The sequence below is a fragment of the Brachyistius frenatus genome, unplaced genomic scaffold (genome assembly GCF_029030835.1).
Source record: "Brachyistius frenatus isolate BFR_SWC_R1_liver_20210118 unplaced genomic scaffold, ASM2903083v1 Contig_55, whole genome shotgun sequence".
Lineage (NCBI taxonomy): Eukaryota > Metazoa > Chordata > Actinopteri > Embiotocidae > Brachyistius > Brachyistius frenatus.
The window spans coordinates 1,635,551-1,658,901 of record NW_027210654.1 but is presented as its reverse complement, the minus strand read 5'-3'; the positions used below and the strand labels follow the sequence as shown (position 1 = coordinate 1,658,901).

The 23,351-nt window shown below is 40.2% G+C and overlaps 1 protein-coding gene across 1 annotated transcript; it reads left to right on the top strand.

The window, feature by feature from the left end:
* The first annotated feature begins 9 nt into the window (after window positions 1–9).
* Window positions 10–21,292, top strand: LOC138624833 (monocarboxylate transporter 12). Its single transcript, XM_069705375.1, is given in 11 exon segments — window positions 10–37; window positions 16,589–16,640; window positions 16,642–16,724; window positions 16,817–17,028; window positions 17,114–17,325; window positions 17,327–17,444; window positions 17,446–17,523; window positions 18,512–18,586; window positions 18,588–18,665; window positions 18,667–18,757; window positions 21,090–21,292. Coding segments are annotated over 11 exon segments (1,230 nt in total).
* The last annotated feature ends 2,059 nt before the right edge of the window (window positions 21,293–23,351 follow it).

Sequence of the window (23,351 nt, the reverse complement as noted above, 5' to 3'; positions counted from 1 at the left end):
CGCCACACCATGGGGTCCAAGAAGGATGTGGAGGCACGTAGGGATATGCCAGATGTGAATGTAATCTAGATTAAAGTTGAAGATTAAAACCAGCCCCCACAGGCAAACGGGTTACTGCCTGAAACTTAACTTCATCCAGTTGCTTTAAATTTGATTTAGCTTTTTTTTTTTTTTTTTTTTTCCAGTGACACCAACGCAAACACTTAAAACGCACTGTGGCGTGTATTGGCCATATGGCACCCAATTTCACTGGCTACAGCTCCAATGGGATTCATGGGCACAGTGGAATTTGTAGCTGGAGGACCTATAGAAACATATGGCCCCCAATCCATCTGAATGAGGCAATCCAACTTTGCATCATGAGACATGATGGATTTCACAGATTAAGCTCATTATCCATCTGTGTACCCAACAGCTGAAGAGACCCTGATATAAGTCACAGTATATGCACGGTATTTCACGGGCGCGATGATATGTCACATGGAATATACTTCTTAAAACGCTTATGGGGATAATGAATTCTAATTTTAGCAATTAAGATGCACATCAGGTAATACACATGCTTTTAGCCGTTCTGATGGTTGGATTTGTCTGTGAGGCTTTGTGGTTTTTTTTGACGTATTGCCACTTGAAAAAAAGCCCACGATTTATTACTTGTGCTAGTCTAGGAAATCCAAAAACAGATTAATATTTAAAATAGAATTTCTCATGGATATTTGATATTTTTACTATTAAAGGAATATTTTTCACTTTTTGAGAATATATTCAGTCTAATTTGTATGCACTAAATGAAGATTGAGCCTGGAGGCAATAAGTAAAGTAAAGCTCAGTAGTGACTGAAAGAGAAAACAGTCTGGTAAACGACAACAGCCACAGCTGGAGGCATTAGGTGTTTGGTGTTTGGGTTATCAGTATGACTGTCATCTCATTCTCGTGAACCCAATTTCTCAAGAACGGATTGATGCAATTTCTTCAAATTTGACACAAACATTCACTTGGCCACAAGAAATGTACTGATAAGATTTGGGGGTCAAAAGTCAAGGTCAAAGTGGCCTCATGGCTTGCCATTTTTTGACAGAGGTTTTTCCACATTTAGCACAAATGTTTAGTTGGCCTCAAGGATGAACTGGCAGAGTCATGACAATATCATCTACCCCGTTGTGAAGTACATATCTGGTACACATCTGGCTTTTCTGTTGCCTTAGAAAGGTAAAATAAAATCCAGCAAACACCCTTGTTCTCTGCATCGCAGTCACATTCAGTCACATACCTCCTCCTAAATGACAACAGTTACTTATTACAATTTAAGTCAAAAGGTGGAGAATAACTTTAACAATTGAATCATTCACACAAGCCTCTTACTACATTTACTTTTGATTAATGATTCACCTTACTTCTATGAAGTGACCATCCTCGAACTGCAGCAACTAGAAATAAATTAAGTTCAGTGTTTTTTAAGCATTTGTCTAAAAGCTCTCGCAAAACAAATGAGGGTAGTGTTATGAGGCTATTACGCCACATTACTGGATTTTATAGGCGAAAATCATGCAACTGGTTCCCAAATTACAATAGAGTCAGTAAATGTTCTTCGCTTTTAAATGAAACTAAGGTAATTAATGTTTATCGTAGTGAAGATTGATGATCGTGCGTATAGTCCAAATTAAGCTTTTACACACAGAAACAGGCTCATTATTTCTCTGTGGTACTTGCAATTACTCTATTCTGCGCCTGTTGCCCAGACACACACGAACACACACAGGCAGGTAAAGCAGAGGTTGCTTCTTTGGATCTCATTGGGATGGATCTCCTGTCTAGTCCCTCTTTCAGCCTTAGGATCTCATCAGCAGGCTCATCACATACGTTGTTGCTGCGGAAGACATCTGCACGCCCCTGCTGAACACAAATTGCACTGCTCTTACAGTTTCAGTCCACGACCAGAATAAGGGGGCCTTCCTCATGCTATCAGTTTTTTGTTTTTTTTTACTTAATTTTTTTGTGTTTTATTTTCTTCTCGTTATTTTTTTTCTCTACTGCTTCGCTTTGTTGCCTGTTTAAGTTCATTTACATGACTGCTCAGCTCAAACAATGTTACCAAACCATTATTCAGAAAGTCACAACAGCATTACACATTCCAAAAGTTAGAACATGTCAACAGATCAATCAAAAGTTAGAAAAGGCATGTCTCACTTTCTCCCTCGCTTCTACATAAACAGACGAATGCTCCGTCACACACTTACTCCTATTTGAAATTGAGGTGTTAATGGGAGTATTTCTTGCTCATTGAAAGTCTGAAGGTTGGAGAGGTCATCGCATTCATTCATTGTTCCCATAACGTGGGCGTTGGGAAGCCCTTTGAGAGTACAACTGTGATTAAGAGGACTGTGCAAATAATCTAAACTTGCAAATGTGCTGCTGGTAAAGTAAGGACGGAGGGCTGACGTGGTAGAGTGCGAGGTGTTTCGATGGAGTAAGGTGATGATGGAGACTCAACAGATGCACCAGATGGACCGTCTACCGTGTGTCATCGGTTTCCCTTTTAGTACTGTGACATTAAAAAAAAAAAAAAAAAAAAAAAAAATCATCCTGGCAATAGCTTATTACCGTTTGGACAGAAAAAAAAAAAAAAAAAAGGCAAGAAAGAGAAAGTTTGATGTCATTTTCAGACTATCATTCTCTCTCGTGGTCCAGAAGTCTTAGGTTTCACTTACGACTACAGTTAATCATTCAGCTTTAAGGAGATTTTTTTTTAAGAGTGACTCAGTTCTGAGGTCTTAATATTTTGAAATAATTTTGTCATTAATGAAACTTCCCGTTTCATTTCACCTCAGAAAAATCAAAGCAGTGAAACTGCTGAACGAGCTGCGATCAAAATGTTCCGAGACGGTTCTTCTTGAGTGCGAACTGAGCGCGGCACAGTGATGCACATGGAGCGGCGGGAAGCAATAGCTTTCGTGAGTATTCAAGGTTATATCGCTTGATCAAAACCAGCACCTGTGTTGTACTCGCTTTAGTTCCCACTGGTACCTGAGCATTTGAAATTTCACCATGTCCTTATGTAGAGAGCGCACGTCAGCAAAATGGGACCCGTGAAATGCTTCTGAAAATCCATGGCAATGAAGCAATGAGCCAAGGGAAGTTTTTTTGATTGGTATTCTGAGTTAATATGTAAAGAGCTTCCGAAGAAAGCGCATCAGGTCGGGAGCGCATCCAGGTAGGTTTTCTTTAAACTTGCCGGTGTTGTATTTGTCCTCTATAGTCAGAATGTCAACGGCAAGTTTCACATTGAAGTTCTGAGTAGTCTGAGATAAACTATTCAGTGCAAAAAACCTCAACTTTGGCGCCATGGCAACTGGGTTTTTCAATATGATAAAGCACCCGCTCACAGCGTGTTATAAAATGCACAATTTCCTCGGCTGCAACAACACCAATCATCACTCCCGACCACCTCAACTGGCCGGACTGGGCTCCCTGGGACTTCTTTCTGTTCCCTAAAGTTGTCAGAACATTTGATTTATGCTCCCTGCTCGAGTTTCAAGTACATGGTGAAATCGTAACAGTGCACATACTAGGGATGGGTATTTCAAGCAAAACTACTATTTGAAATTCGCTGTGAACTATTTGATTTTTCTTTAATTTCTTCCCCTGAAAGCAGCGTGATCTTGTTCCCCCAATGTTATTTAATGCGGCTGGCAGGCAGCTTAAAGGCACATTACCGCCACCTTCTGACGGGAGTAATGCATTACAAGCAGGCGCCGGTAAAAACAGGGGAGATAAGTAGGAACAAAAGTCGCATGTACTAATCGATTTGAGATTAAAACGACTATTTGAATATTGAAAATTCGTGACCCATCCCTAGCACATACCAGTGGTCACAAAAACGCATGTAACATAGGTGCTGATTAATCGATTTGGAATACTTACTCACAAAAGTTATTTTTTTCCCCTGCTCCATGCACATCACTGTGCTGTGTTTGGTTCGCAACAGGAACAGTCTCAGACCCTTGTGTTCTTGTGCAGTACATACAATTAAAATGATCACTGATACTAAGAGGAGAGGTTTGAGAGAAATATTGTAAATGTCCTTAAAAACTATTACAACAGAAATGTGTGTTTTGTTAAATGGAGGCATAAGCTGGTATTAATAAGAAGGCAAAAAAAAGCATATACTCAACATGTTAATATATTCCTTTAAAATTCTATATGCATAATGTAGATTTTACTGTAACACACAGCAGCATCCACAGAGAGTTCAAACTCAATTAGTGAATTGAGTCTGGTCTCATTATTGTCTGGTCTTACACTGTGGAGACCCGCAGCACTGTAACAATCAAAAAACAAAAAAAAAAAACAAAGGCAAGAGAATCAACTGGAAATGAGGAGGGCTTTTTCAAATTCATAGCCAGCTTTAATTCCATCCTATATTTATATACTGATGGCAGCTTAGCAGCTATAGTTAAGTGCTGCTGGCTTGTCTGAGCTGCAATTTTCATGGCAAAGCCTGCTCTTGACTTTCAGTGTTCTTCAACCATGAATTGACAAAGGCTTAACGAAGGAGAGAAAGCAAGTGTGTGTGTGTGTGTGTGTGTGTGTGTGTGTGTGTGTGTGTGTGTGTGTGTGTGTGTGTGTGTGTGTGTGTGTGTGTGCGTGCGTGCGTGCGTGCGCGCTTGTAGGGACACGTGAAGAGGGGTGCTTGTTTTTGACCCTTGTGCCGCCCTTTTAGGTTGTTTTGATTTCATCGGCTTAAAAGTGTTTACTGTCTTGACACATGTAGCAGTAATGTTTGCTCAGCAGTGCTGCTGTCCAGTTAAAATGAAGGTATCATTTGTTTGGTATCAGTATGAGATTAACTTTTGTTTAAAAAAAAAAAAAAACTAAACATGAAAAAAATATATACAGGCACTTATCTAGCAATTTTATATATATGTATATATACATATATATAAAAAAAAATAATTTAAAAAAAAAACTCTTTCTGAAGGGTCTGACATTTTTCACTTAATATTATCACAATTTGCAATTTTAATATAAATGGTAACCTTCAGCTCTGGTCAAAGTTCAAAATATTTCAGCACACCTACACTCTGCTTAGTGCAGCACAATCATTGACCCGACAAAACACAAAGAGGAGCCGAGTCGGCAGTTACAAAATGTTTCTCCACAATAGTATAAATACAGCATTAGCTCAGATGTGATTTGTTCTGTAAGTGTATTGTTTTCTTTCAGCCACTCAGTCATATGTATTATTGATATTATTTAGCCTAATTTATTCCAAGATATAAATTTGCCCACATCTGCAACTGTTGTAATATTGTTCAACTGATAATAGTGAGATAACTGGAAGCTTGCAAAACATATGATGTTTTTTTATGCTGATGATACTCTGATCTATCTAAGCTGTGTGTGACCCTGCAACCTTCTTTGTTGATGTCAAAATGTTTCCTTTATCTGAAAACCGACAAGCCTGAAAGACAGCTAAAGAAATGATGGTGCAAATACCCTAATCTTTGGGAACCTATGCTCATTGTCACTCTTCATAGCTGAGAATTACAGGAATCCTTAGTTTTTGACTGCAGCCTTAGTTGAGGTAAATATGTTCCGTCTTGAGTTCTACATCTCAGAAAAATGTCATGGATAAGAACAATTCTCTCTGCCAAAAATCTGCAAACTGCTATTCACACTTTTTATTAGAGGTCCCTGCTTTCCGGCATCAATAAAAGAAAAATCTCTCTCCTGCTTATAGTTCATTCAAAACCCAGCAGCTATGATTTTAACTGGTGCAAAGAAACGTGGTCACATTCCAAAGACCCTGGCTTCCCCACAACGACTACATGCTTTTTGAAATGATTACAAACTTCTGCTTCTCTTAAAGCCCCAAGTTATATGTCTAACCCTTGATTACCTTATGTCCCCTCCTGCTCTTCTTTAAAGAGAAAGCTCTAAGTTAGGGCTCCCAGACTTTGGAGTGACTTGCCTGAGGAGATTGGGGCTGCAAACTCATCATTTAAATTAATCAGTATTCAGTTCCCCTCTTTCTTTTGAAATGCTTATTAGTGAATTATTTATTATGTTTTTGTTATTCTATTTTGTTTTAATCTTTTGTGCTCTTATTTGTGCCCTGTTCATTGTTGATATTTATTTGTATTGTTATTATCAATTTGTAATTGTGTTTTGAAAAGTGTTACATAAACAAAGTTTAATATTACCATTAAAAATACAGGCACATACATGAATATAGATTTTTACGGCCAATCCTGCCACATTAAAATCACATTGAGAACTAATTATATCACAAAAGTTTAGAGAGTGATATGGAAATCATACTGTTATATATATCTGAACATTTGACTTTATATAACACGTGACAGTCTCCTCATGTCAAAAACTTTCCAAGTTCTTCTCTTCCACTTCCACAACTGAAAATTAATCACAGCGAAAAAAATCATCATATAAGTGAGAAAAATATCTCCGAAAAGATCAAAAGTTAGTGAAATTGATAAAAAAAAAAAAAAACTGTAGTAGTGCGAAGCGGTTTGTGAAAATATACTCATCCATAACCAACTTTGTATTGCTATGCACCTGTTTACGTACAGAAAGACAGCAGACGGATGATTCAGTGGATCTATTACTGCTTATATCACCAGTACAGCCAATTTACATCACAGATTTCCACTCAGTGAGATTATAAATTGATTCTGTTCCTTCACTTTCAGTGTTTAAGGTCGTACCACAATCCACCACCACAAAGCAATTATTCTCCTTTTGTTGTAACAAATGTCTTTTTGAATTCCTTCCTTGTCATGAGATAGGAACCGTGTTTGCTCCTTGCTGTTTGCATCGGGGTGGATGCACACCACACGATTTCTGATAAGACGTGGATTCAATTAAAGCACACAGAAATATATGGCTAGAAACCCCAATAGAGGCCATATCGCACAATCTAAATGGAGAGCACACGGCTCAGACTGAAAATGTAGAATTTAATCAGTTGAACGAGTCCTCAAGGAGTCCCGGAGTGTCTTCTCCCCCTAATTTAAAGGAATGAAATGGAAAAGTGAAGAAAATCTGTGCCAGAATCTGCCAATACGGCCCCACTGTAGGGAACCAATTTACTGAATAACAAAAAGTGGGAATGTCAATGAAAAGGGAAAGACAGGTTATTTTGTTGGATTGCTATGTGATTTGAAATGTAAAAGTTGGTTAGGGGGGGGGGATTTGAAGAGGTGTGTCAGTTTGATAAACACATAAAAGACATCACATTTTAGGATGACAGACAGGAGGAGAGACAGTGACAGGAGTAAGATATCAGAGGGAAGGGGGCAGGCCGAGAAAAGGAGAGTCTCTTTATCTGCAATCTTATCTTCAGCAAAGCCTATTTTTATAGCTCAATAATGAGCTGGATTATGTGCTCGGACTCCAAATTATCCCTTCATGCTATGTCAGTTTTACTGTGATGAAACACTGCTCTTTAATAGCTTGCTTGACACACAGCAGGACAGCTCAAGGAACTGCAATGAAGCCCATACTAAAAACAAAAGTCCTTCCTGGAGGAGACTCTTCCAACTGAATCACTATTCTGGAGCTGTACTCCACGAAGTTTGCCCCCGTCATGAATGATGATTCACAAAAAAGCACCTCGCCGGGAGAAATAACACAGCTGGAAACAAAGGAGATGCAAATTATATTGAATAAATGATGGTGGCAACACGAAATTTAAAAGTTTGAAAACTACCGCAGGACTGCAGTTGCTGCAATTTGTGAGGCTCATTTTCATGACTTAGATTTTGATAAATGTTTTGTAACCTACAAGGTTTCAATCAAAAGATCCAAGACTGTTCCTGTTGTGCAAAAACTGAGCGAAGCACGGTAGTATGCATGGAGAAGGGTGAAGCAATAACTTTCATGATTAAATACTCCAAGTTACGTCATTTGATCAACATCAGTACCTGTGTTACACACGGTTTTCTGACCATCGCTCCGTCCATATTTCAATATAGACCTGAAATTTGAACTTGGAGCTCATGTGAAATTGTGTGAAATTTTTTTGGGGTAGCAAAAAGAAGTTGCAAGGAGCCAAATCTGCCGAGTAGGGCTGATAGGAGTGAAGATTGTGCTGTTATGGGCGAGAAAATGGGACGTTTTCAACACACTGTGAGCGGGCGCATTGTCATGTTGGAGAATCCTCATTGCCATCGCACCACAATTCAGGCCGTTTTCCCTGAATGTTTTCCCTCAGACACCTTGGGAACGTCACATGTAAACTCAGTGTTGACTTTACGAACGTCATAGAAACCCACCCTTCTACGCTTCTGGCCTTACATGCCTTCCTCAGTCTCGGATAGTGACGTTCCGCCCTACTTAAAACGTTATTCAGATCAAAACATCTATGTTGCTAATTTTCAGAGTTTGGCACAAAATTTGATGCGTGGTTGTTTGCTCGGGTGCATGGTAAAATCGTAAATGCGCAGTGGTCACAAAATGTATGACAAAACATGGAGTAGCTTCCCCTGCTCCATGCATATTATTGTGTGGCGCTCTGTTCATGCACAATACGAACAGTGTCTAAACTTTTGAATCACACCTCGTGCTCATCCACATTTTCGGCTCAATTATCCACGGTGACAATGATGCTGTTTATTTCAGAATCAATGCAGCAACTTCTTTGGAGATTATCCTGCGGTCCCCTTTAACATTATCTGATGGACATGGAGGAGAGAACAGTTCCAAATAATCTCTGTCTGGTAGATTAACAGGCAATGCTGCTTTCTTTCAAGTACTTCAATTGCCATTTTTGTATTTGAAAAATCCACATCTAATTGTATAATACTGTGACTATGTGGGACCACAGCGCTAAAAACATTACTTTCAAAATAAAAGCACACAAATTGTGAGATGGCTGGTTTGTTCTTGCCCTATTTTTTTCTATTAGCGTGACGTCCATGTGACTGTTGAACAAAACCCTCTAGCGACTCAGACATACGCACAAAGCCACCAGACTCCTTTCACAAAAACAGTCATTTGACCTCCCAAAACATGGACGTTTATGGTCTACTGCCGCCTCAATTCCTTATAGTTTGTTTGGAACATGCTGACTTGGTGGGGATTTAGCACATCAAATTGGATCACTAACAACTTCTAACAAATTTCTATCAAGCTATTTAGTAAGAAATATCAGCATGATTGGATGCTGCGTATCCTGCAGTTGATAAAATGAAGATAATTTTTCCAACATTATCTTTCCTTTAACCAGTCAGCTGCAAAGCTCAGGGTAGCGGTTCCCCTGTGAAATCATTATTCAAAGAAGAAAAAAGAAAAATACTCCCAACAGCAGCTGATCCCACTCCTCATTAAGTCCAAACGCTGCTTCACTCATGTATCTACCTCGAAACACCTTTTCACTTCCTGGAAATAACCTTCTGCTTCACCTGGAGACCAGAGTTAGAAATCAACAGGTGAGGAAATGAGTCACATTAATATGCTGTATGTTTTACACTATTTTCCAAAGGAAAGCCATGATTGTGTGTTGAATCCTCTTTAATTGCATGCATATTGTTTGGGGCAAGAATAGTTTGGGTTGGATCTACTGGTGCTTTACTCTTGTTTGCTGTGGTGTTAGGGGGAGTGAAAACACCCATGTATCTCAATTTGCTGCCGTCTGGAACCACATGTGTCTGTCAGTGTCATACAAGGGTATCAGCCATCCAGCAATATCAGGGGCTGTAAGTGCCAGTAATTACTGCAAAATTGGATGATTTAGCAAAGGAGATCTCTGATGGTACAACAAAAAAATATAGAATAGTTTTTGGGCAACCAGCAGCGTCTCCAAGAAGTAAGGAAGTGCAGCAAATCAAACCACCATTTTTGTATTTATACTTTGGTTCACATTACTGAGGTATAAAGGAGTCTTTGCTTTTTAAGTACCCTGTGTATTCATGGAAATGCAGTTCTCCCTTTAGCTTTTGTCAGAAACGGTTTAGCGCGGCCGGTGGATGACCTGTGTGCAGTCGGCTAGTTGGATGTCTCCCCTCAGCATCAATAAGACTGCCATCTGGACAAACCCACACACACCTGTGCTTTCTGGGAGTTTGCCACAGAGAGGCAAGGGAAAGCCTGGAGCACTGAGGCAGAGTGGAGGGCAGGATACAGGATGTAAGGCTGGAAAAGAAGGGCCGCGTATGGGACAGACTGCGCTTCAGCCAGATTACAACAGATAGTCAATGACTGACTACAAAAAAAAAGAACAAAAAAGATTCCAAAATGTTTCAACCAGTTCAGAATTCAATTAGATCGTAAGGACAGAGATTAAAAAAAAAAAAAAAAGAAGAAGTAGAGGAATAGATGGAAATATTAGTTTATAGATATGTGTAGTAGTACATAGAGGAGATACTTTTTCATGTTTAACCAACTTTTCTAATATAAAAATAACTTATATGGAACTCCTAAACCATTCCTGACCTGTGTTATTCCCATGTGGTTTAAATTCTTTTACATTTCGACTGAAAACTGAAATTCCTGCAGACACTAAAGTAGCCTGGAAAGGGGGAACGGTTAGCAATGCACCTGTCCGTGTGCCAAGAATATACAGTTATCCACATCAAAAAGGTCAAATCTTTTCCCCCCCTGGCCATGTTTTGGCTGAGTATGCGTGTGTCTGCAGAATTTCTGACAAGGCTGTCAGCCTCCCTCCGGAGGAAGGCTGCTCCAATCCCCCCTGCGCCGCTCTGCTCTTCATTCACCAGAATAATTCACACTCAGCTAAAAAACAAAACCGACCGCCAGACATCCTGGGGGCTGAGTGTGTGGAGAAGGATGAAAGGATCTCTGAAAAGTTATAGGGGTGTGCAGATGTAGTGTGTGCTGCAGTGCGTGTGGGTTGCTGTGAGGGAGTGTGCATACATGATCTGGTTTCTAAGCAGGGTCGAGGCCTAAATGATCATTGACTAAGCCATTTTCTGGAGAAGAGTGGGCAAGGTGTCAGGGGGCAGTTTTACAGAACCTGACTAGCCTGAAAATTAGCTCACAAAAAAACATCTTTAAACTTGCCTTGGCCCGGGAAGTGCAGAGTTCAACAACTCACTGGTCTTTTAATTAAAGCATCAGAGACCAATTAAGCTCTGTCATGTTGCATATATGAATATATATTATGGATTCAAAAACACATTTGTCAGTGTTTCTAGGTAGCTTCAAGGACATGGGTGTTGTAATAACCATTTGGAGCCAAAATGACTTTAATCACCATTGGAATCCTTGGTGTGTGTGTGTGTGTGTGTGTGTGTGTGTGTGTGTGTGTGTGTGTGTGTGTGTGTGTGTGTGTGTGTGTGTGTGTGTGTGTGTGTGTGTGTGTGTGTGTGTGTGTGTGTGTGTGTGTGTGTGTGTGTGTGTGTGTGTGTGTGTGTGTGTGTGTGTGTGTGGCAGGCGTCCAGCAGGATCTGAGATAAGATTTGTCTTTTATCGCATAGACGGCTTCTAATAAACAGGGATTTCCAAGACGTTTGGCTCCACCATTAATCAAAGAGCAGGAATGAGGTCCAGCCAGCCAATACCAGCGGGCTCCCTCCCTGTATGATTACCACCTTGTTGTTCTTTAACAATGACCTTAGCTCATCAAACAATCAAGTGTCTGATTGTATCACACGCACTGGCCGACTGGCTTGTCAGCCTTTACGGCAATTACTGTGGCGCAAGTGTTGAGGGTCTGTTCGGCACATTCAGAGTGCATCAGTATTCAGAGACGTTCTTGTGTAACGCTGCTGTTGCTTTGTGCCCGCTACATCCACAAACATCTTTTGTTGTAAATGTAAATGTGACACCCAACTGGTTCATACTTGCACTGGCTAGAAGCCAGTATTTATTCAGCTGGATGGCAATTTGTTGTCAATAAAAAGCCCATTTATTTCGATTTTCTTTCGTAGGTCAACTAAGCCCCATTTTAAGCTCGGTCAGAAGGAGGTCACCAAAGTTATCCTACATCTGTTCAACATTTCAAAACTCGTCAAATACTCAAACCATCATGCAAAACCAACCAACGCTAATGTGACTAAAAAAAAAAACACAACACTAAAGAACAGTTACATCAGGAGTATGAGAGTAAATAACTTGTTAGGTTTTCCTTCAAAGAAATGGAATTAAATGGCATTTCACAGTTATTGCATCACCCATTTATTAAACAGTTTCAAAATGTGAAAAACTAAATAAACAACAACAAAGCCTTAGTTAGCAAAGTTTTCCCGAGAATCAATGAGCTGGAATTCTCAGAAGATGCTGTTTTTTCAAGGGGTGGCTGCATAAATTCTGGATGAAACAATATTGCCCTTTGGTTGCATAACATGAACCATGATACAACTTTAATGATCATGGATAGGCCCGGCAGCATGTTGCTTTTTTTTTCTTCTTTTTTTTTTTCACACACTAATGCATGGGTTAGTTGGAATAGTCCACATAAGCAACACAGATTTGTGACTGTGTATGAACGTTAACATTATTTCTGTGGGACAGGTTTGGCAACACATGGGGGGAAAGCTTGCACACACAAACAAATCTCTGCTGCATAGACACAGAGCCAGATACGGTGAAGACAAAACATCAGAGGAGTCCATCCGCTTCTGGAAACACAGTTAATAACACCACCCTCTGTGAGCGCTGTGTCAGCCCTCAGCAGCTCGTATTTATTATTCAGAAGGTGTTCTTCTCCGTCTATACCACTACTCTACCTTTCCCAGTCATCCCCACCATAGATTTATAATTTATCAGCCGTGCCTATGAATCTTTACTCGTTTAAGAACACCCGTTGGGGTGTATATGTCGATGTTCTGCACACCAAAAGCCCGTTTTTCTCGAAAAGTAAAACTACTAAAGATAATCTGGGAAAGACGAGGATAACTCCCTACCTGATATTATGTAACATGAAAATATACAGAGAAAGAAGATTGATTCTTTCTTTCCGCCCTCCACCCCTACTGTTTCTCTGTCTGCCTCTTTGAGCTGTAATAAGCAGAACTGCCACACACTGACCTTCACCAGAATACAAAGGCAAGCTAAAGTTTAAAATCACGGAAACTAAAGAGTTTGAGTGATCTTCCAATAACATTTAGGGATTCAAAATTAGACAATGTAAAATACAACAATAAAGTATGCAAATTGTATTCCAACGAGGCACCGCGTTGGGCTGACAGTTCCACAAGATCTAATGTGATCAATCGACCATAAAGAATAATTTGTTGCCCTATTAAAGTCAGACATACTGCTGTTGTCTGCTGACTCAGGGGCCCGGAGAAACTTGGCCCAAACATTGTGCACTTGGCTGCGTAAAGATAGCGTGTCCCCAGTAACAATCTGGCACACACCACAAGACCTGGTACTGTGCCTCTTTATTGAACTGTTAAGCTCATAAAAGAGGCATTTCATGAGCTGAATTAATAGTTTGCGAACTTTATTGGCAGATGGTACCACTGCGAAGTAGTTAAAGGAAAATTTAGGAGGTTTTTGTCTGCGCTGTTTCGGGGATAAATGAAGCCATCTGATTGTAAAGAAAGTCCTGTCACTTTTCAGATGAATGTCTTTTTGTGAATGGGTAAGTCGATATGCTCAATGTCAATTCACAAGCATTTACTATTTTGAAAATTAAACACTTCTTATGCTTTTGATGTTGTTTAAAGACGATTTATTATTGATTGAAAATATTGCAAAATTCATTGTAATATTGCCACGTAAAGCCAAAATGTCAACTGTCAATATCTTAAAACAGCACTACACCTAGAAAAGAAATTTCATGGTTCAAAAGTGTAAAAATAGTTTGTTTTTGTTTCCTTGAAAGACTGTATTAATAATTAGATGACCGTTAGACAGCATCATTTCTGAGTTTTACATGTTGTGAACAAATGTATCTGTGATCAAGCGCGCACTCCGAACACCTTTTCACTGACCTTGCTGACTTCACTTTAGTATGTTAAAACATTCAGACACATTGATCATCACAGGATTTGCGTTTGCTGACTGCGAGACAGCAGCAGGAATGTGAGCATGAGAAAGCTTAAGAAAGGACTCTGTGAGCATCCTGCTGTGTTGACTCAGAATATGGTATCAGTTGTCTGAGCCTATAGCTTGATCTTCATGTGTGGGTGTTTTATCATGTAATCATTAATATGGTGTCTTTATTTTTATTAAAAAATAATAGCAAACTAGGGTGGGATCGGACCAAAATGCAACAATTTAAATGGTTCCCACTTCCCCTGTCCACGTGGGTGCAATGTTGCACTGCTGCACAACAATAGGGATTGTTTGGAATATCCTGCATTAAAAAATACACACGAAGATGAGGTATAAATAAAGTGTGTTTTTATAGCCTTTCTAAAATCAAAAACACAAGGAAAATGCATGAGAATAAACCATTCCCACCCCAGGGAGTAAAATATTGCCATATTATCACAGACTGCTGCCATTTCAGAGATTTGCACAAGGTGTGTTAGGATTAGACCACAAAAACCACATGGTAAGGTTTAGGAGAAGATTATGGTTTGGGTTAAAGTAAATCATTTCACAGAGGTTATGTAGGTCACGTTATTAATTTTCATATGTTGCATAAGTTAAATACAATTACATTATGTAAGTAAAAAAAAAAAAGTAAACATTGACTTTTGTTTTCTCACGGATTTGAACGCCTGTCTCTCAGATGAAAGCCCCGTGAATATTCCATCCAACCGCCTCTGACCTCCTCCCATCTCATGACCGCCTTCTTCGACCCGGTAGTGACCCCAAAGGGCAGCTGGTTCACATCTTGTCTGACACCCAGAAAGCATTCATAGAAGTTGTTTGTTGAAGGGTTTATTCCCTTTTATGGTACGACAACAGTCAATGTTCATTTCCTCATTGTCCGAAGTTTCTAATTAATGTTATATTTAGTAATGATTACTCTGTATTCTTTAGGTTGAGATCAGAGCTCTGAGAAGGTGCCAGTCGCGTTCATCGACACTAATCTGGAAAACTGTTTCTTATTGACTTGGCTTTGTGCACAAAGGTAATTGCATGTTGAAACTGGAAGGAGCCTTCCTTAAACTGTTAAGGACAACTGGCTAAACTATCATTGTGTGTTGCAGTGTGAATATTTACCTCATTTCAAAGAGCAGCCTTAATCCAAATTTACATGAAAATAAGTGGTGGAGGAAGTATTCAGATTCTTTACTGAAGTAGCTACGGTAGATTGCAAAATAGAAACACTTCATTACAAGTAAAAACCTGCAGTGAAAACATAACTTGCGTATAAATAGAAATTATTGGCAACATTTACTGTAAAAAAAAAAAAAAAAATTGTGAACATGGAAATGCTAAAGTAAAATACCTCAAAGTACCACAGATTTATACTGAAGTACAGTACCTGAGTAAGTGTACTTTGTTAGATTCCATCACTGTCAAAAAATATGTGGACGGAGGTATCCGCATACATTTAGTGAACCTGTGTTATAATTACGGTAATTTGCCTCCATTCAGATTCAGATTTTTTTTTCTCATTTTAAAATTTGCAAAATCAACAGAAACTTATGAGTGCTGTGATTGAAATCGTGGAGATGAGGTGAAGAAGGCCGAGGAGACCATTCTGGATGACAACGCAGTGATGTTTATTGCCAGCAGCTCGATCGAGGAGAGAGAGGCCACAACGTGTGGTCGTGCCCGGTTGCTAAACATCTCTCCCGTACTCTCACAAGAGCATCAGAGGAGTCTCATAGTATGTCAGGAACAATAGAGTTTCCTTGACAAGTGCTTGTCAGTATGGGGAGAAGCTAACCAAGACTTCCTACAGCTTAAATGAACTCTTATTTCTCGTATCACATGCCAGACCCCTAAAAGCCAGATGACAGTTAAAAATCAGTAGAAATTACTGTCTTTGTTTGCCAAATTTGACAATTCCTACCAAATTTATTTGCTTGGCTCGATTATTTACAGACGGCGGCCATTTGGCGTTGCACTCTGCTCACGATGGGGGAGGATCTCTGTTGTTTACAACTTGGTGGATTTTGGCACACAACATACCTCACGGTGATCACTGCCAAATGGTTAAAGGTTGTTCCAATAGTTAAAATTAACCCAAAGTCTACGACGATTGGGATGCAACGACTGGAAACAATCCTCGACGGAGCGTGGCCGGATCCGTAAATGCACCAAGTGAATTTGGGTCTGTCGGAGCAAAATTAATAATTACCTTATATATATAATAACCTAATGGATGGCAAAGCGGGTATAAATAATGGATAGATGTAATAACCTACATGCTATTATTATTCTCTGTAACTTTCCTCTCCGTTGTCCTCTAACACTTCTTTAAAACTTTTCAGCACACCTCCAGCAGTTCTATCAGTGTATGAGGTGCTTGTTTAACTATGTTTAAGAGGGAAAGATTCCAATCTCATGGAAGATGTACTTGTATGTACAAATATATTTTGACTACATATTTCCCTTTAAATGTGTGCCTGTATCTGTAAATTTTGTCCGACTCATCATGTACACTCTGTGTGCACGAGCCTGTCCTTTCAGCTGAAATAGATTGACTCTGTGATTCGCAACTGCCAACCATGTTTATGTCCTGTGTGTCCCTCTGCAGCTCCAGTAGCATCTGCACTGAGTGCTCGCTACAGCCATCGCTCTGTGGTGGTGACTGATATGCAGCTTCGGACTCGTGCTTGGGTCTTTTGCTCGTAACCTGACTGAACTCTATCTAACAGTAGGGCTCCTAAACGGTAAGTGATTTGATGCAAAAATGCACAAAGACAAAGGAAGCTAAAAACATACACACATTTAATGTGATAATCACTTGTCTGCTTCGTTGCAGGTTTCGGCTACGCAGTAACTTGGACCCCCACAGTGACCCTGTTGGGCTTGTACTTTGAGAAGAGGCGTCCGTTTGCTGACGCCTTGGCCAGCGCAGGAGAGTGCATTCTCACCTTTGTCTTCACAAAGGTGTTCCAGCTGTTGATTGACAGCTTCTCTTGGAGGGGTGCTTTGCTGATCCTAGGGGGTCTGCAGTTTAACCTGTGTGTGTGTGTGGGGGGGGGGGGGGGGGATGCTGCTGAGGCCTCTAAAAGCCACCAGAGATGTTACTCGTGTCAGTGAGGTCAAGGCGGAGGAGGAAGGCTTGTCCCTGGAATTGCTCTCAAAAGAAGACTTGGATCAGATGTAGCCAAGCTGTCAAGCACCTAAAGAACGGAAAATATCTGAGGGGGCTAATCAGAGGACAGTTGAAGAGCCCGAGGAGAAACCTAGTTTGACCAAAGACCTAAACAGCAGGACTGAACTAAGGACCAAAATCCTTCACCACGTAGATTATACCCTCATCACAAACGCTCATGGTCTACTCCATGTTCGGGGTGTTTGCTGCTCTGGGTTTCTTTGCCCCAGATCTCTTCCTGGTTCCATATGCTCGCAGTAAGAGGTTTGAGGAGTACCAAGCAGCTGCTCTCTCTTCTGTCCATCTCTGCGGTGCTGGACCTGTCTGGAAGGGTGTTCTTTGGCTGGGTGGCAAACCAGAGACTGGTGGAGATGGTGAGTTCAGCGTAGTAGTAAACCGGAGCAATGACACTTTGACAATCATTTGCCAAAGGAACAACACCACCAACCAGACGAGACGTTCCAGCCTTACACAGCGTGGATGTGGAGGTCTCTTTCTCATAACTGAAGCAAAACCAACATCAGAATACATAAAGGCAATCAAACAGACATGCAAGCACACAAACGCAGCATCCAAAAGACAGTTAATAAAACTACAGTGACCCAAGAGCGGACTGTAAGTTTGTAGCAACGTTACCCTCGCATAGCATTTTAAATTAGGCGTCAGTCCAGACAATCCCACTGGGCTAGCAAACACGTGACCCTTCGCAAACATTGTACAGACAAATACCATGATATAGAATAAACAAAGACACAGGAAGTAATGTAACCAATAGTAGCTGGGTTGTGAATTAGCAAACTAGCTACAGTTGCTGCTGCAAAGCTAACATGCAGAGAGGACGAGACAGTTTCCCAGAGCCAGCACACCAGATGCAGACCATAATTCTCTTAACTCGCCCGTCACTATAGCCAACATAATTACAGCATGTCTTGGCAAACTATAAAGTAAGCTGAACCACTGTGGACAAGTAATTTAACATTACCCGACACAAATGTGGCACACGTGCTGGCTTAGTAAACATAATGCTACCCACCTGTTAAGCAGACCTACTCATCTGCCTTTATTCCTTTCAGCTCTGAAGTCTCTCCATTGCTGAAGCTTTTTGTCCTTGCTTGATCACAGCACTCCAATTTTTTCTTCTTTTGACCGTCTCCTCTTTGACCGTTTCTCGGCCGTCTCTCCTTTTTGACAACATGATGTGCAGTCAGACTTGTTGTCCCCCTTAACTCCCACAGCCCCCGTCCCCCCCGATCGCCTCTTCTAACTCCTTCTCTCCGTCTCGTGCACGAGCAATGAATGCTCCGCGTTGCTGAGTGGCTGGAATAATGTTTGCAAGATGGTGCGGAGGCCAACAGCTACCGGGTGGAGCAACTAACAGCTACAGCGACTCTGCTCGGTCCAGTGTTACCACTGTGACCACTGGCCTTCTCCTTCTCAAGAGCTGGCTGCTTTTAGTGCAGCTTACGGCCTGGTGTACGGCGCAACGGTCGCCGTCCGCATCACCGTGCCGGTTTGAGGTCGTGGGCGTCCAGAGGTTCGGAAGTGCACCGGGGTTTTTCATGCTCATACGCAGCAGCGGAGGCCCGCTCGGACCGCCCATCGCTGGTGAGCTTTGACAGCTAACAGCAAAAACACAGTAAACCTACTGTGCATATCAAAAAGAAAATGGATTTCAGCTTTTGAGTTGTTGATCCATACCACAATGGTGACTGCAAGCTAGAAATAAACAAGAAGCTCCACAGAATAGAATAGAATTCATTAAAAAAGGAGCACATTTATGGCATTTACTGTATGTTAACATTTCTTCATGCAGAGCTTTGAAAATCTTGAGTTTTCAGTGCCATCTCTCATTGTACTGGTCCTTTTCTTCCAACACATTTAATCTCACAGTGAATATGCTTAGACACCATTCTGTATTTTAACTGCAGCCTGGTGAGCCTCATTCAAACAAAATGAGATTTTCATTCCTTCCTGACATGCATTTCCACCTTTCAATATATCATGGATTTTGTAATTGTCCATCCCACAGGATTCCAGATTTTTATATTCAGAGAGCAACTGGGCAAAAATTAAAATATCATGATGCTTTATGGTTTTGTTAATTTCACGGGTGAATGCTTCTATAATATTCCTTTTTTTCCTGTTAAATGGAGTTTCCTTCCCGTTGACTTTTCAATCTGTTACCGGTGACATTTTCATACAGTGTGTCCGACAGGATGTCAGAACAGCTGTGGGAACATAATGGCAAAGTAGTTGAGTAGAGAAAGCCGAAACATTTTACAAATAGAAAATAGGGGTTTTAGGTTAAACTTGCAATAATTGGTTGTTGTTTTTTTTTGTCACTTGGGAGCAACGGAAACAATCAGTAAACACAACTTGGACATATTATCACATTATAAAGTTGATATTACAAACTGATATGTACAAATCTGGCAGATTTGGACATTAGCATTAATTTCTAGTAATAATTGAGGTTTTGTTAAGCTGACAAAGGAGTCCAAAATGCTCATGAGAATGATGAGAGTGAACTCAACAGTGAATTTATGTGTTATAAAACCCAAAACTATGAGCTGAAAGACTCTAAAACGCTTGTCACCAACCCCCACAATATCCAAACCAATGTGCCCCATAAGACATTTTTAGAGTAATTGGATATGTTTTTTTTTGGAAAGTGTTTCAAATATGTCAACAACATTGGCAGTCTGTTTGCAATCATCTTATTTAATCTATTCTGTTTTGAAAAATACTTGGGCAGCTATTAAAAGTAAAACTGCATTAAAATACTCCTGGCACTCACAGCCAGTAAAATAAAACGTTATTTTTATTTTTCCTCTCCTTTCTTCGTGCAAACCGACATCACCACAGACAGCCCTGTCTTAAAATCCAGCAACAATTGATCCTGATTACTGAGGTTGTGACCCCACATTCTCATTCAACTCTAAACAATAGCTGTAAATACAGCCTGAAAAACACCCAGCTTGACTTGGCACCCAGGCAGAGGCAGCCCTGCCAGAAAGTGTCCTGCCATTGAACTCGACCAACAATAAATCAGCTGGGAAAACCTGTCCAGCGGAGTGGAAAACTAAACGTATTCATACATTGTAGTTTGGTGGGTTCATGTGACGATATGTATGGATTTCGAAGAAGACCGGTCGGTGTAGCAAAAAACGGAATGAGAGCAATTTGAGTTATTGAGGTGTGACCGAGTACCAGTCTTTCATTCTGTAGAATAGGTCCCAAGAGCTTTGACGTTCCCTTCAGCACAAGATACCGTTGTTGTTGTTTTTATCACAAATCAGGTGGAGTCTGTAGTGACTGGCCTAATGTGATACATTCAAAAATATTGTTAATAATGTTTAGCATTTTTCTTTACAGTATTATCTGTGTAACTAGTTTCTTAAAAGTTCCTAATTGGGGTTAAAGTGACCCAAGCACATATAAGTGTTAAATATAAGAAAATGCTTAAGGCTGAACCTGACCTCAAATAATGTTAAATTCTAATTGAAGTAAAGTAGATAGAGATATAGCCAGCAGTGTCCTATTTTTAACTTAATGTCTTTCCTCTGACACAGAGGCTTTTTCTAACTTATTTACTGTTCCGTTCTCAGAGCACTTCCACCACTTTGAAGACCAGAGAGTTGATGGATGTTGAAGATGCATCAAAGCATTCTAATTATGTTTACTGCATGGGAGGCACTGGCATTACCGCCCCAGGCCTGAGGATGAACTTAATCTTCGTGCGATCCACTCTTCCTCATCTCTCATTCAGTCGTGTGCCTTGTCCATGAATGATATATCTGTGATATTACACTGTTTTGGCCAGCGGGGGTGGATTCCAGATAGGAATGAATGTTGTCATTTGACTATAAGATTGTAAAAAAAAATATATGGCTGAAAAACCTGCAAAGCACTAACACTTGTATTTTTTACCCCTTAGGATTTTTCATTGACAAGATGAGCGATTACGGGACAGGTTTCCTCATGGCGGGAGTGGCTGTCATCGTCTCCGCCTTGTTCCTGCTCCTCCTCCGATAGATGAACCGAAGGGGTCAGGGCACAGCCGCCAAGAACAATGAAATGCACATGGACCAAATGGGACAATGTCTCAGAGATGAAGAAAAAGAGCAGGACATGACATGAATGATTTATGGTAAAAATGCTATCTGGATCTAAAGATCAGAAGAAGGGACAGTGGAGTTCAGAGGTCCAAAAGAAATTGTCATATGAAGAATAATCTGCGGGATCAACAGCCTTTCAATCTCTTTCTGTCTCACACACTGCACAGAATGTATGGAAATGGTGACATTCAAAAAAGTCCTTTTGACAGTCAGAGTTTGCAGCTGATCTGATTGTTGTTGTTGTTGTTGTTGTTGTTTTTTTATCAATGTTCAATATGTCTTTCTTTAATGATAGAGTTTTAGCCTTACCTTGCTTTTCCACTCCACTGATACGTTTTGTACGGTCCATAAAGAGCTCATATCGAACACCAAATGCACTTTCTGTAATGCACTACATTATAATAAAATCCTCCAACAAAAACTGCAGATGTGTCAGAAACATGGCCAATAATAGAGTCGGTTCTGAAGTTGATTAAAAGATGTGTTTTCCATATGTAGTCTAAAAATGACTTATGTAACTGAATGTTGTTGTCCTTTATTGCATAAGTGTTACTGTATGGATGGATGAAGGTTGGGTTATAAAGTTAAAATGTGACTATGGCTCCCTCCAGTGAGAAGTTACTGATACTGCACTAACAACCTTCCTAGCTATACGACTGAGCTGCAAAATACAGATACACGAAGATATTTGAGGACGAGGAGGATTTTGAAAAAGAAACAGAAAAAGGAAAAAAAAAAAAAAAAAATTACAGATAAGAACCAGACCATCACATTACAGAAAGTTGCATCAGATTTTTGGCTCAGGGTTTACAAGCTGAGCCAACTAAAAGAAGCATGCTCTCTTGCACTTACAAGCCAATTTAAACAGCCTCCAAAGCAATCTGAGATGTAAGATTACTGAAACAAGTAAAAGGTCCAATGAATTTCTTTCTTCTCTCAGTCCCAATGCAGCATGAAACCCAGAGAGAAAAGCTTTTGTCCATTTTCCTACCCTGCTGCTGATTGTTTGGAATGTGCAACCATCAAGAAAACTAACGTTTACAACCCCAAACCAACAACAGCCACCAGATGAACATTTTCAGCCGGAATAAGGCAAATACACCGCAACAGGCATAAATAAATAAATCACTCTCCATAAACCTGCAATAACATACTCCAAAGGGAGGTTTACAAACAGTGGCCCACACTGGAATCCCCCTCCACACTAAAAGACACAAGATACATATAAACTCACACACACGCCCCAGCACACACACACACACACACACACACACACACACACACACACACACACACACACACACACACACACACACACACACACACACACACACACACACACACACACACACACACACACACAAACCAAAGGCTGCAGAAAAGAAAACTGGCCACAACAGAAGAGCTGGTCACAAAATACCTTTGATCTACCAGACAGGAACAAAGGCATAATCCATGTTTCATAGGAGCTGTACATGAAAACCAAACACACACATTCACATTCACACACACACACACACACACACACACACACACACACACACACACACACACACACACAGTATGACAGCAAAGAGAGCGACCTATTATCAAGAAAAGGTTACTGCTGGTTTAATCTGATCAAATGAAAATTTTCAATCCACTGAACCTAAAATCTGCTGTTACTTTGATCTTTTCACTACATAACAGGGTTGTTGAACTCATAAACTATCTGTGCAGCACTTAAAAGGAATAACATGTTCGACTGAGAAATAAACAAAACAGGGAGGAGTGGAGTGACAAAGCATTTTCTTTTAAATGAAACTTTCATATATATCGAGCTGATATATGAAGAATCATTACATACTTGCAAGTTTATTCTTGAACTTGGACAGTTTGTGTAAGGGATTGGACTAATGTTATTAGAAAGTGTAGTTTTAGCTTTTGCTGTAGTTGGAAGTTATTGCAAAAATTTTAAACTACAAGCATCGGATTCAGATTTTACAGGCAACATTTTTTGTGTTTGGGTTTAGCGATTTAAATACTGCTAAGCTGTAAGGCTGCGCTGGTTAATACCTAGCTAATAACACACGAGAAACGCC